Source organism: Oryctolagus cuniculus, chromosome 7 (assembly GCF_964237555.1).
Source record: "Oryctolagus cuniculus chromosome 7, mOryCun1.1, whole genome shotgun sequence".
Lineage (NCBI taxonomy): Eukaryota > Metazoa > Chordata > Mammalia > Lagomorpha > Leporidae > Oryctolagus > Oryctolagus cuniculus.
In genome coordinates, this window is record NC_091438.1 from 108,475,505 (window position 1) to 108,490,664 (window position 15,160).

The 15,160-nt window shown below is 45.0% G+C and overlaps 1 protein-coding gene across 2 annotated transcripts in view; it reads right to left on the reverse strand.

The window, feature by feature from the left end:
- Positions 1-9,876: 9,876 nt before the first annotated feature.
- Positions 9,877-15,160, reverse strand: part of UBE2U (ubiquitin conjugating enzyme E2 U) — a 58,810-nt gene continuing 53,526 nt past the window's right edge. For both annotated transcript variants that reach the window (XM_008265126.4, XM_002715946.5), the window contains 2 exons: positions 14,020-14,114; positions 9,877-10,197 (listed from right to left, as the gene is read on the reverse strand). In XM_008265126.4, coding sequence (XP_008263348.2) covers positions 10,010-10,197; positions 14,020-14,114 — 283 coding nt within the window. In that variant the 3' untranslated portion in view covers positions 9,877-10,009. The remainder of the gene's footprint in view (positions 10,198-14,019; positions 14,115-15,160) is intronic.

Below are 15,160 nucleotides of genomic sequence, written 5' to 3' on the forward strand. Positions count from 1 at the left end.
GGGGTGCAGGGCCCAAGCACTTGGGCCATCCTCCACTGCACTCCTGGGCCACAGCAGAGAGCTGGCCTGGAAGAGGGGGAACTGGGACAGAATCCGGCGCCCCGACCGGGACTAGAACCTGGTGTGCCGGTGCCGCAAGGCGGAGGATTAGCCTGTGGAGCCGCGGCACCGGCTTGCAGGCAGCTTTCATTTCCAGCACTGAAGACACTTTGTTTCGGAAGGGAGGGAGCAGCCAGCACGGCCTTCCCTTCCCTGATCTGCCCCTCTTCCTTTCTCAACACAGAGACGAGGTCTGCAGCTTCAGCAGCCACCTTGGCCATATGAAGCAGACGCTACAGTGCAAAGACAACGGTCTAAAACATGGCAGGGTGGAGAGAGAAAAGGCCTGGGTGGCTTCATTGCACGGCCGGCTGGACTCGGGCCAGCTAGTGCCCACCTCAGGGCTCCTTGTTTTGTAAGGAAAATAGGTCTCCTGTTTATGCAGCTGAATGTGGGGAAAGGCTACTCCCAGCAGTCAGAAGATACAAGGATTCAGAGTTATTTAAACATTATTTAACATTTAAGTAGTATTATCTTATTAAAAGTCTCTAGGGATATTCATTTTTTTTTTAAGATTTATTTATTTATTTGAAATTCAAAGTTACAGAGAGGCAGAGGCAGAGAGAGACAGTGAGAGGGGCATTCCATCTGCTGGTTCACTCCCCAGATGGCCACAACAGCCGGAGCTGCGCTGATCCAAAGCCAGGAGCCAGGAGTTTCTTCTGAGTCTCCCCCGTGGGTACAGGGGCCCAAGGACTTGGACCATCTTCTACTGCTTTCCCAGGCCATAGCAGAGAGCCAGATTGGAAGTGGAGCAGCCGGGACTCGAACCGGTGCCCATATGAGATACTGGCACTACAGGCAGTGGCTTTACCTGCTACACCACAGCGCTGGTCCCTAGAGATATTCTAATTAGTATGCATACGCTTAACCAGAACAGTATCTTAGTGTAGTTGCACTCAAAATGGATAGCAACTTGTGACCACATAGGTGTGTGCTTTTCTCCTCTGCAGAAAACATTTTCGTTTATCAGTGAAGCCTCGTCACCTTGAGCTGGTTGTTGAAACCTGCAAGGAGCCTCAGGAGATCACATTGGATGGTGTCAGTCTGTTTGCTGAAACAGAATTCGACTTGTCGATGTCATTTTCCTCAGTCATTAGAGTGATCCCTTTTTGCTTGGATTCCGGTCTGGTCACCGGAACTTAAAAGTGAGTAGAAGAGGCAGAGAGAGGGTTTGGGCATGGAGGCCACAGCAAAAAACACGAAGGTCCGGGTTGGTTCATTCAGAGGGTAGAAGGGAATGGAATACTTAGCGTTCGCCTTCAGATCTATTGGGGGATATTGCGCCGAAAATGAGAGCCAGCTGTTCCCTATCTTTTATGATGAAAACCCCAAATCAAGTGGGCTTATGCTTTTGCATCTGGGAATCAGATTAGCCAAAAAGAACTCCCTCCTGGAGGGTGGTTAAATGCCGCCATTGGATATTTAGATAAGAGTTGAGAGCTCGCTCTCTGGAGATAGTGGCTTAAATTTAATTCTGGGTCTCAAAAAAATATATTAAATTCTGAGTCTCCTTGTCAGTTGCCAAATAGTCAGAGATGCACCGGGTCTCCCATGAGACCGCCCCTCCCCCTGCCTCCCCTTTGCTCTTTAGGGACATCTCTGGCGTGAGAGGCATGGTGGCAAAAGTGGTCCAGGTGGAAGAGGGGCCCCGGAGGCCCCTGGTTGTCAGCTCCTAGGGCGCTCCCTAGGTAGGTAGGAGCTGAAGCAGCCGCTCAGGGGGAGCCCTGATCTCTGGAAGTCATTAACCACAACCAGGCTCTTTCTCGTCTACAAGAAGTGGTTTCAGTGTGGTCCTGCCCAAAGGCCCTGGTGAGGACTGGCTGGTTTCCCCGGGTTAGTTCTGTGATTCTATCATCGTGCATATTTTGTAAGCCCTGGGTTCGTTTCCTCTTAGTAAATCGTTCCTAGGACTAGGTAGACCTCTTCCTTGGGATGGAAAACAAAGCAGCATGGCTCTTAAGAAATGCTGATGTGCCAAGCAAGCCTTTAAAGGTATCAGGAGACCCGGAGCCTAGGGAGAGCCTGGACTTCAATCCGTCAAACAGCAGCTAACTGGCGCCACCTGGAGGTTAAGAGGCATCTAAACAACGAAGCAAATTTTAAAAACATTCTAAGGTTATGACATAAAATCAAAGCTCTTTTTTTTTTTTTTAAGATTTCATTTATTTATTTGAAAGGCACAGTTATAGACAGAGAGAGGGAGAGACAGAGAGTAAGCTCTTTCATCCTCTGGTTCACTCCCTAAATGACCACAATGGCCAGAGTTGAGTTGATCCAAAGCCAGGAGCCAGGAGCTTCTTCTGGGTCTCCCACGTGGATGCAGGGGCCCTAGCACTTGAACCATCTTCTGCTGCTTTCCCAGATCATAAGTAGAGAGCTAGGTTGGAAGTGGAACAGCAGGGATACAAACCGGCACCACAGGCAGAGACTTAGCCTACTACACCACAGAGCTGACAATTTTTTTTAAGGTTTATTTATTTATTTTTTATTTGAAAGGCAGACTTACAGAAGGGGGAGGGAGAGACAGAAACAGGGAGAGAGAAAATCATTCTTCTGTTTGCTGGTTCACTCCACAGATGGCTGTAATAGCTGGCACTGGGCCAGCCCAAAGCCAGGAGCCAGGAGCTTCATCCATGTCTCCCATGCGGGTGCAGGGGCCCAAACACTTGGGCCATCTTCTGCTGCTTTCCCAGGTGCATTAGCAGGGAGCTGGATGGGACGTGGAGCAGCCGGGACTCAAACTGGTGCCCACAGGGGATGCCAGCATCGCAGGAGGCAGCTTAACCTGCTGCACCACAGTGTCAGCCCCAGTCCTTAAAAGTGAAATGCCCAGCTTCTCTTTTCCTCCTCTATTGTCTGAGTACGTCCAGACTTATCCCAAGGGGAGCAGGACCTCGACTTCACACACAGGACCTCCATTTCAGCTTTGGTATGGTGTCCAAAGGTGACAATGCTGTCACATGCTTCATTGCACACATGACACTCCCATGTGAGGCCCCGCCTCTCATGTCATGGCAAGCAGATTTGACAGAAATCCATTATAATGTGTCTCAAGTTGTCATCCACTGCTGGTCCTCATCAGAATCAGTGAGGGCCTTTAAAAATACTGCAGATTTATGGGCTTCACTTCAGTTCGTGAGTCTGAACTTCTTTCACATTGCATTGAATCCATCACAGGAAATAACAAAGTTTGTTTTTATATCTCACACACACACAGTACACAGATGGTGGGTCAGGCACTAATCTCAGCACTTAGTAAAGACTGACGCATTGGTGCCTCTGTTTGGCCTTTGTTATTGTCTATCCTTGGCTTGATTGGGGAAATAGAGGAGAAGCAAGGGTGAGGAACTTGCCCAGGTTCACAAGGGGCAGAACCAGGCGGTTTGGCTCCAGAATCTCAGATCTTAACCCCCTTCCACGCTGCTGCTCCTAGGCCAAATGGTAGAAAATATTCTCAACTGGAAATGTTTTTTAAACGCTTCTACTTTGGTCATCATGCATTTCAGCCTATTTTTTTCTGTTTACACCAAAATACAGAAAATACAACTGCAGCCTGGTAACAAAGAACTCCTATGCAAGGTTAGGGACTGTTCTCTTTGCACATGGAATTACTTTAGAAATCAAAAGCAGAAAGATTTCTGGGAAGTTTCCAAATATTTGGGGAGTCAATAAAACACTTCTAAATCATACATGGATCAAAGAAGAGTCAAAAAGGAAATTAGAAATATTTGGAGTGGAATGACAGTGAAAGTATAACACATGAAGAGTGGTGGAAGCTGCAGAAGCAGACCCGAGGGGCACTGATGCAGGTGGAGCCCCCCTCATCTAAAATGCTGGGGACCAGAAGTGCTTCCAATTTGCAAGTTCCCAGATTCGAGAAAGTTTGAACACCAGTTAAGCATCCCTAATCTGCAGAGATGAACTATGCTACAAAATCTGAACATCTCTAGCATCATGTCAGCACCCAACAAGGTGCATGTTTCAGAGAATTCCAGGTTTCGGAATTTGCTCAACCTGTAGCACTAAATTCTAATGTCAGGAAACAACAGAAGCTCTCAAATCAGTGACCCCAGCTTCCAACTTGGGAGATTAGGGGAGAACAGTATATTAAACTCAGAGTTGGCAGAGAGAAGGAAATAATAAAGACTACCATGGAGCTGAATAAAACAGAAAAGAATGGAGAAAATAAGTGGAATCAAAACTAATCCTTTGAGAAGATAAATAAAATTAATAAACATCTGAGAGGACTGATCAGGAAAAACAGATAAGACCTGAGTGGCATGACTACAGATCTTACATATATTAAAAGGATACCAGGGGAATATTATAACAACTTTATGCCCAAAATTAGATGGCTAATATGGAATGGACAGGGGCCGGCACAGTGGCAAAGAGGGTAAAGCCACTGCCTTTGGCACTGGCATCCTCTATAGGCACCAGTTTGAGTTCTGGCTGCTCCACTTCCAATCCAGCTACGCTCTAATGCACTTGGGAAAGCAGCAGAGGATGACTCAAGTGGTTGGGCCCCAGCACCCATGTGGGAGACCCGGAAGAAGCTCCTGCCTTTGGATAGCCCAGCTCTGGCCATTGTGGCCATTTGAGGAATGAACCAGCAGATGGAAGATCTGTCTCTCTCTTCTGCATTTCAAATAAATTGATAAATTTTTTTAAAAAAAGATGAAATGAACAAACTACTTAAAAGATGAAAATACCAAAGGTCACTCTAGAAGAAATAGACACCCTATATAGTCACATAGCCATTTTACAAACTGAAATTGTAGTTAGAGGCCATCCTGCAAAGGAGACTCACCTAATGGCTACACTGGTGAGTTTTACCAAACATCAAAGAAGAAACACCACCAATTCTACAGAAACTTCTAGAAAATCTGAGAAGAGGGCATTCTTTCCACTTCATTCTATGAGGCTCGTGTTACACAATCTAGACTGAGACATTTAAATATGAGTTTTTTTTTCTTTTCTTTTCTTTTTTTTTTTTTTTTTTACAGGCAGAGTGAATAGTGAGAGAGAGAGACAGAGAGAAAGGTTTTCCTTTGCCGTTGGTTCACCCTCCAATGGCCACCACGGCTGGTGCGCTGCGGCCGGCGCACCGCGCTGATCTGAAGGCAGGAGCCAGGTGCTTCTTTTGGTCTTCCATGGGGTGCAGGGCCCAAGGACTTGGGCCATCCTCCACTGCACTCCCAGGCCACAGCAGAGAGCTGGCCTGGAAGAGGGGCAACCGGGACAGATTCCGGTGCCCCGACCGGGACTAGAACCCGGTGTGCCGGTGCCGCTAGGTGGAAGATTAGCCTATTGAGCCGTGGCACCGGCCGAGACATTTAAATAAAAGAAAGCCTTAGCCAATTTCTGTCATGAACATAGATGTAAAAATTCTAATCAAAATGTTAACAAATAAAATTAACATATGAAAATAAAGCAGAGTAATTTATCATATTAATAAAATGGAAAAGAAAAAGAATATTTTCATCTTAATAGGCATAAGAAAGGCATTTAACAGAACCAAATTTCCATGTGTGATAAAAACTCATAAAAAACTAGGATTAGTAGAAAACTTCCTCAACCAGATAAAGGACAATTTAGAAAAATCTAAGGCTAGCATTATATGTAATGGTAAAAGACTGAATGCTGTTCTGCTAAGTCCAGGATTAAGACAAAGCTGTCCACTCACACTGATGTGTTTCGAGAACATACTGGAGGGTTCTAGCCAGTTTAGTAAGTTAAGAAAATAAAATAAGTACATCTGTATAGAAAAGGAAGAAGCAAAGTTGTGTTTACTTGGATACAACATGATTGTCTATGTAGAAACTCTGACAGAATCTGCAAAATAGCAACTAGAATTAAAATGTGAAGTTGGTAAAATTGCAAGGTACAAGATCAACATGCAGAAATCAACTATATTTCTTTATACCAGCTAAGAATATTTGGAAACTTTAAAATAACATCATTTAGATAAGCTTACTGCTAAAAAATGCTTAGAGAGAAATATAACAAAAGATATGCAACATGTGGACATCTGAATATTACAGACCCTGGCTAAGAGATGGTATAGAAAATACCCAAGTAAATGGGGCGCTCATGGGTGGGAAGACTCACTGTGCCAGCTCCCCCCACTCCCAACCATGGTTTCAGTCACCCATGTTCAACCATAACCTAAAATCATTAAGTGGAAAATTCTACAATAAACAATTCAAAAGATTTAAATAGTTTTTATTACATTCTATTGTTATAATTGTATTTTTTATTAGTTATTGTGGTTAATCTCTGTACCTAATTTATAAATTAAACTATTATAAGTATGCATGCATGGGAAAGTATATCTTACTTATAGGGCTTAATGCTATTCATGGTTTCAGGTGTCTACTGAAGGTTTTGAAATGTATCCATCGCAGATAAGGGGTGACTACTGTAGTCCAGATTTTAATTTTCCCAGATTGATTCACAGATTCAATCTAGTTCCAGTCAAAATCTCCACATGATTTTTGGTAAGCACTGATAGACTGATTCTAACATTCATATGGAAAGTGATTGACCTAGAATAACCAAAATACCTTGAAACAAGAACAAAACTACAATGTTAACATATTTTTTAGGATTTATTTATTTATTTGAAAGGCAGAGTTTCACAGAGAGAAAAGGAGAGGCAGAGAGAGAGAGAAGTCTTCCATCCACTGGTTCACTCCCCAACTGGCCACAATAGTCAGAGCTGCACTGATCCGAAGCCAGGAGCCAGGAGCTTCTTCCGGGTCTCCCATGCAGGTGCAGGGGCCCAAGGACTTGGGCCATCTTCCAATGTTTTCCTAGGCCATAGCAGAGAGCCAGATCAGAAGTGGAGCAGCCAGGTCTTCAACCAGCACCCACATGGGATGCCAGCACTGCAGGCAGTGGCTTTACTACGCCACAGCGATGGCCCCATGATCTTATTTTAAGATCTATAATAGGAGGCCTGGGTTGTGGCATAATGGATTAAGCTCCCCTCTGCAGTGCTGGCATCCCATATGGCCACTGGTTTCAATCTTGGCTGTTCTACTTCTCATCCAGCTCCCTACTAATGGCCTGAGAAAAGCAGCAGAGGATGGCCCAAGTCCCTGGGCCCCTTACACCCATGTGGAAGACCAGGATGAAGCTCCTGGCTCTTAGTTTTGGCTTGGCACAGCCCAGGCTGTTGCTGTCATTTGGGGAGTGAAACAACAGTTGGGAGATCTCTCTCTAGCTCTTCCTCTCTCTACCTTTAACTCTGCCTTTCAAATAAATAAAAAAGAAATCTTAAAAAAGATATATAATAAAACTATAGCAATTAAGACAATGTGGTACTACTACAAAGACAAATAGACCAGAGGAATGGAGTAGAGTCCAGATAATTATGGGATAATTGGTTTTCAACAAATGTACTAAGACAATTCAGTGGAGAAAGGATAGTCTTTTCAACAAATGGTTCTGGAACAATTGAATTCAAAAAAAAAAAAAAAAAAAAAAGGAAGGAAAACAGGGAGGGAAGTAGGGAAGGAAAAGGAAAGGAGGGAGGGGAAAATACACACATTTTGATCTATTCCTGATATCCATTTACACAAATTAATGGATCCACTTAATGGATCATGAACCCCCAAATAAAACCTAAAATTATAAAATTTCTATAAGAAATAAAAAAATTTGTGACTTTGGATTGATTAAGGATTTATCTAACACAACACTAAAATACAGTCTATAAAAGAAAAAAAATGATAGGTTGGACTTTTTCAAAATTTAAAACTTCTGCTTTTTGAAAGACACTTAAGATAATGAAGACAGAGAGACTGGTCACTAGTTTAGATTTATCTAGCAAAGAACTTGTATCCAGAATGCCTAAGAACTCTCAAAACTTGATCATAGGAAAACAAACACCCACACAAAAAAATGTCAAAAGATTTGCACAGACTCTGCATTACAGAAGATACAAAGATGGTAAATAAGCAGATGAATAGGTACTTAGCGGAAATGCGAATTAAATGAGATTCTATTACACACTGTTTAGAATGACTAACAGTTAAAAGGCTGACCACGCCAAGTATTGGCTAGGTTGTGGGGGAACCGAAACTGTCATAACCTGCTGTTGGGAATATAATATAGAGAAACTCCTTTGGAAAAATAATTCAATAATGTCTTTTTTTTTTTTTATTTGACAGGTAAAGTTATAGACAGTGAGAGAGAGAGACAGAGAGAAAGGTCTTCCTTCTGTTAGTTCGCTCCCCAAATAGCTGCTACAGCTGGCGCTGCGCCAAACCGAAGCCAGGAGCCAGGAGCCAGGTGCCCCCTCCTGGTCTCCCATGCGGGTGCAGGGCCCAAGCACTTGGGCCATCCTCCACTGCCCTCCTGGGCCACAGCAGAGAGCTGGACTGGAAGAGGAACAGCCGAGACAGAACCGGCGCCCCAACTGGGACTAGAACCCGGGGTACCGGCGCCGCAGGTGGAGGATTAACCAAATGAGCCACAGTGCCGGCCCCTCGACAATGTCTTAAAAACTTAAACATACACCTATCAGATGCTTCAACCACTTTACCCCTAGATATTTATCCAAGATAAAATAAAACACCTCCCAAACAAGACTGCCACATAAATGGCCATATGGGCTACATTAATTTTCTGTTGTTGCGTAACAAATTACTACAAATTCAGCAGCTCAAACAAACCACGTCTGGGCATGGCCTTGGCGGGTACTTGGGATCTCAGCAAGCTGCAGTCAGGTGCTGGCTGGGCTGCATTTTTTGTGGAGCTCACACATCTGTAGATCACGCAAGACCAGCCCACTCCCACCTCCAGGTCTCACGGCTGCAGGAAAAGAAAGCAGCAAATACGACTTCTTTGTCCTGAAGGAAGGAGATTAAATGGGATAAAATACAATCTGTGGCAGCTGATATCAAAGAAACATTTTTTTGGTAGGCCATCCTAGTCCTTTTGGGTTTAATTTCGTGGTGACTACTATTTACCTGCAGGTACACACATATTCTTCCTTTCTTGATTGCCACCAGACAGGAGGCCGGCCTCTGTTGGTGAGATCGCCAGCAAAATGCATCTCTTCACTGCATAGACAGTTTCACTGACGTATGGGATGGGCCATTCAGGATAGTGTTTCTCATGGGATGAGAGAAGAACTCTCCCAATTGACTCTTGCCTGTACTTTGTCATTGACTAAAGGGGTGAGGTATCTGGGATAGCTGCTGGAGTTTTTTGGTTCTGGTTAGGGCCAGGGATAAGAAAAGCATCAGCAGCGCGGTGCGCCGGCCGCAGCGGCCATTGGAGGGTGAACCAACGGCAAAAGGAAGACCTTTCTCTCTGTCTCTCTCTCACTGTCCACTCTGCCTGTCAAAAATAAAAAAAAGAATATCAGGGGATCGCTGGACAAAGTCAAGGAGAAAACAGCATGTGTGCTGAGAACAAAGAGAAACAAACATGAGTGGACAGGGACGTCTCATCCCTTGAATTTGGATAAAATAAAACAAAAATCCAGGCGGATGTAGTTAAACGCAGAGATCCCTCTACTTGGGTTAACGGCAGCTTCTGACGCTACTGAGTGTTCCCTCCTATCCCAGCCTCTTCCTGACCCTTGTCCTGCACGCACAAACTTGCATCCAAGAGCCCAACAGTCGTGGGAGGCTAATACATTGGCTGGGATACGATAAGGAACGCCCCTAGGTTGGCTCACTTAGTTCAAAACAAAGACGTAGGGCTCAAAAAATTCAAAGCAACGTAGTCACTGATTTGGACTTATATTTCTAATTTGTTCTTGGAGCGAGAGGATGAGGCTAGTTTGAAAACAACAGAATCCAACTTCTGAGAGCCTTCCAAAGCTACCTACTCCCTGCAGCGGAGCCGCGGTTGGGTGGTTGGGACTGCGTATGTTTTGAGCCCTGGAGTTCTAGGCTTGCTCTTCTAAAGCCTCTGTGTTGAGAGTGTTGGTCCAGGCCACCAGATCGTCCACCTCCTCTTCCCAGTCCTCCTCCGTGTCGCTATTAAACGAGGAAGCTTCGCTCTTCCACCCCGCCTCTTTTTCATTGGAATCTGTGACATCGCTGTTGGTTTGTGACTCAGGATAAGCGTCGTCTACTGTGTGATAAATACGAAAAACGGAAATGTAATAGACATAGTGGGAAAAAAACATCAAAAAGAGACATGTTCCTGCATTTGGCCAGCATGCTGAATTTAGATCATCTGAGTGAACATAAACACCTTTTTAAACTTCAAAAATATCATGCTATATAGTTAACCTGGCCATCAATCATCCTCTCCCTTTCACTCAGCCTTTCTGTTTTTTTTTTTTTTTTTTTTTTCCAGCAGAGTGGACAGTGAGAGAGAGAGACAGAGAGAAAGGTCTTCCTTTGCCGTTGGTTCACCCTCCAATGGCTACCGCGGCTGGCGCACCGCGCTGATCCGATGGCAGGAGCCAGGTGCTTCTCCTGGTCTCCCATGGGGTGCAGGGCCCAAGCACTTGGGCCATCCTCCACTGCCCTCCCGGGCCACAGCAGAGAGCTGGCCTGGAAGAAGGGCAACCGGGACAGAATCCGGCGCCCTGACCGGGACTAGAACCCAGTGCCGCAAGGCGGAGGATTAGCCTAGTGAGCCGCAGCGCCAGCCAGTCTTTCTGTTCTTATTAGTTTATTCGTTTAACCTGCATTTACCGAGTCCCAGTTGATGTGTCTGGAGCACATTATGGAGGTGGGGATTTTGTCCCTCTGTTAAGATAAGTTATGAAAGCGCTCATTCCAACTGCCTCACCTTCTACACGCCCTTCTCAGGATGAATCCTGCAAATGCTGCCTCTTTTAACGTACTTGTTAATCTTAAAACAATTTAGGTCAATCTTCAGTTTAACTTAGAATAATGCAGTTTAAAATTGCTGATTGGTGGGTTCTGGCTGCCGCCATTCACTGGCGTGACCAGTCTGGATTCAGCTAGAAAACAGAACCTCTCAGCTAGTACAAGAGCGAGGGGTTTAAGGTAGGAAGCTGAGATGATCCGGGTGTGGGATGGCGGAGGGGAGGCAAGGTCTGGCTGCTTCGCTGAGAAGCGTGGAGGCAGTCGCTGCTCCGTGAGCCTGATGTACGAACAGGAAGTGGGAAACCAGGAAGGAGCTCCTGAAGCACAAGGAGGAGATGCTCATAGGCAAAGTGCGACATAAATGCCACGTTCATGGGGCCGTGTGTGAAGTGACCATGTCTGCGAAGTGGGACTCGGGGGAAAGATCTGTGCCTCTGCTGTGCCTGGGGAAGCTGCCACACCCGATATGCACACCTTCCTGAGCACAATGGCCTCTTCTCTCTCCCGACCTGCCCCACGCCACCTCCTCAGTCTCAGGTGAGTGTTCCTCTTCGGCAGACCACCCCATGCTACCTCTCTGCCAAAGAGCTACGCAAAGCTCATTCTTTTCCCAACTGAGTCATACTTCCCTTTGATGTCTTGTACAAGTTCTCCATTGCTACACAATAAACAATCACAACATCTTAGCGACAGGCAACAGTAAGTTTTTGTTTAGGTCACCTGCGTGCCCATCAGTTAGGGAGTGACTTCTTTAGCTGGAAAATGGCTGAGAACACTTGGCTGAAGAAGCTTGGCTCGGTGCCCCATATCTCTCTCTCTGATCAGCCAACGTCCAGGCATGCTCTTGTGAAAAGGAGATAGCAAACCACGCAAATCCTTTCCAAACCCTGGGGTTATCACAGCCACTGATACTCCGCTGATCAAAACAAGTTCAAAGTCAAGGGGCACAGAAGTATACACTTTGCCCATGGAGGTAGAGTAAGAATGAATATTTATGAATGATAATCTAATTTATCACAAGCTCTTAGATATAGTCCCCTCTGAGCAGACACAAAGAAAAGCCTATCCCACTTTCAAAGAGGACAAGACTCAGCCCTGGGGATCTGGTCAGTTTCTGGACATGGCTTGGAAGCTTCTCCCTACCAGCTTACCTTTGTTTTTCCCACTCATCATTGGTTTACTCCTCTTTTTCCAAAATCGCAGCAGTGCTAGAAGACTCTACCTCACCCTGTCTCACTTGCTCGTTTATCCAGGAGCACTGACTAGCTACTGTATGCAAGCAGTGCACTGTGGCAGACAGACGGGAGCAGTCCTACCCTGTGCGGAGCTCACGTCTTCCCAAGGAGACTGGCAGTAAGCCAACCAGCAGACAATAACAGCAGGTGTGGCAGACTCTCTGAGGCGGGCCCTCAGGGTCCTTGCAGCCTGGTGTCCACACCTGTGTGAAATCCCTTCCCTTCCGAGAGTGGGTGGGGCCTGTGTCTTGCTTCCAACCAATGAAACGTGACGACAAGGGAGACAGACTCCCACTCCCTTGAATATATCACCTAATATAAGGTTCCATTTTGCTATCAGCTTCACTCTGAAGATGCTCCCTGTGGCTGGCTAAAGTAGGAGGCCACATTGGGAAGGTACAGAACTGTGGGCAGCCTCCAGGAACTGAGGGAAGCCTCCAGCACACAGCCAGCAAGAAGCCGGGGCCCTCTGTCCCAAAGCCAGAAGAAAACAAGTTCTATTGATAATATGTTATATAGCAACAGGAAGCTAATAGAACAGGATGTGGCTATGCCAGAAGTGCTATGATAACTCACAAAGAGAATTTCCTAGAGAAGGTAATACCTAGACTGAATCTCAAAGGATGCATAAGATTAGAAAGTAAAGGAGGGGGTGTGTATCAGAAAACACAGTGCACCTCTTATATTGTTTTGCAATAACTCAGGACACAATCATAAAAGACTGGAGCTGTGGGTGTGGGTCTGATGAAGCATGGACAGAAATCGCTGTGATCACGGATGTAACCAAATAACCTCTTTTGGTGGAGGTGGAGAATACGGAGATAGCAGGGAGGCGCAGAGAAACCCTGGAGGAGGCAGATAGGAAGGCTGGGGAAGGCAGCAAGTCTCCCCAGTGCTTGCAGGGACCCTGAAGTCTGGAAGAAGGCCAAGTTGAAGGTAGAAGCCCGAGGCTGGCAGCTTACAGGGGGAACCCTGAGTGGTATAGAAGACAAGTAGATGCTGAGCCATGGAAAAGAAAGCTGGAACAGAAGGAGCAGGGCCCGCGGAGCTCACTGAATGAAGGTCATTGCCTGTGCTGGCATTCATGTGCTGCTGTGTTGACAGAGAGGTGACGGGAAACACAGCAAGTAATATGTTACAGCACTTTCCAGAGTTCCAATAAGTTGACGTAGGTGGAATCATTTAGTCACAGGAATCCTGCGCAGGAGGGAAGGACACTAGCAACTAACATTTATTGAGCATCGTCTGTGTACCCAGTGCGAGCCAAGGATGAAGGAACTGGAGCTCAGGGGCCAAGTGGCCTTCCCACAGCTCACAGAGCATGGTCTGAACCCCAGGTCTCTGACCCCAAACACGTGGATCTGGTGCCGCCTCTACACTAGCTGACTTCTCTAAGTTACCAGCTCCCTCTCTCTGCTCAACTGCCCTGAACCTGTCTCAACAACTTACATTGTTTCTTTGCAACAAGTTCATTTTTAAAAGCACACCCCACAAGGAACCTCAGCTACCACTGTGCCTTTCTTTTCAGTGTATTGCATGTATCTCTTAGCCCATGCGTTTTAGGGATCAGTTTCTTAGTGATTACTTAGGGCTGCTTTTTTTCCATATTGCAGCTTAGTCTTAAATTTTCAAACTGTATTATTAACCCATTAGAAGTAGTAAACTTGACAGTGTAATTCAGTTTTTTAAAGCTATAATTCCTGCGCAATTTTCTGAACTGAATTTTTTTTAGAAAGAGTTGGAGTTAAAAGGAAAACACAAGAATTAGGCCTCATGTATTCAAATGTATTCTGAACTGAACAAAAAATTGTATTGATGCTTATAAATAATATTTTAGTTCTAAAAGCAAAAAAATACATAGGCTGAATCCAATTTACTTGTAGTTGGGAGGCGATGCATTCTTTTGGTTGAGGGACTGACATGGCCATGCATTCTAGTTTCCCTAGCAAACCGAGCCTTGGTAGCAGCATACCTAGAAAGAGAAGAGAAGAAATCATCTCAAGTCCCAAGTGAATTTTGGGAAGTGTACTTTACTTTTGAGGAAAATAAACCACCTACGTGAAGTGAACCAGAAAAGTAGAACAATGGCCTTTAAACACAGTGCCACTCTGAATGTTGACTAAATTGACAATAAAATGGAATTATTTCAACATCTGCTAACAGAATAGTACTTAGAAAAGCAAGCAAATATGACAGAAGATTAGAATTGTAGAAGTAGAAAAAGCATCATGTAGCATTAAAGGGTGTATCATTAAAGGGTGTATCAGTATCCTAGGGCTACCACAGCAACCAACCACAACTTCAGGAACTTCAAATAATACAGTCCTCCCTCCCCGGTGGGGGATATGTTCCAAGCTCTCCTGTGGATACCTGAAGTCAGACACAAAAGCCTGTACATTGTGATGTTTCCTCACACACACACACACACACACAAATTTCACAACTTTTCTATCTTAATGAAGCACTTCTCATGTGTGGTGGCTATAATTTTTGCAGTTTCAAGAGTGACAGAAACACCAGCACAAATTTCTTTTACCTTCTTCACAATTTCGCCAGTAGGACATTTGTTCTTAACATTGACCTTAGCCACCTCGGCATACCAGATCCTTCTTTCCTTATTTAGGACTTCCACGTTTTCACTTCAAGGAAGCACTTTGTAGTTCCTCCATTGCATACCCAAATGCCAGCATTACCATTGTTGGCTTTTGGGGCCATTATTAAGTACAATCAGTGCCTGAACATGAGCACTGTGATACTGCAACAGTCCATCTGATAACAAATTAAGTAATTAATGTCCAGTGTGGAAAATCTGGACAAAGCAGTAATTCACATGCAGAGAGAAGGGGGACAAAGTGCGACAAAGCGCACAAAGTGCAAGATTTCATCACGTGAGTCGTCATGGTGTACAACTGAAAACTTACGAATTGCTTATTTCTGGAATTTTCCACCTAATATTTTCAGGCCATGGATGACAGCAATTAACTAAAAACTCAGAAAATAAATCCAGAGGTAAGGAGG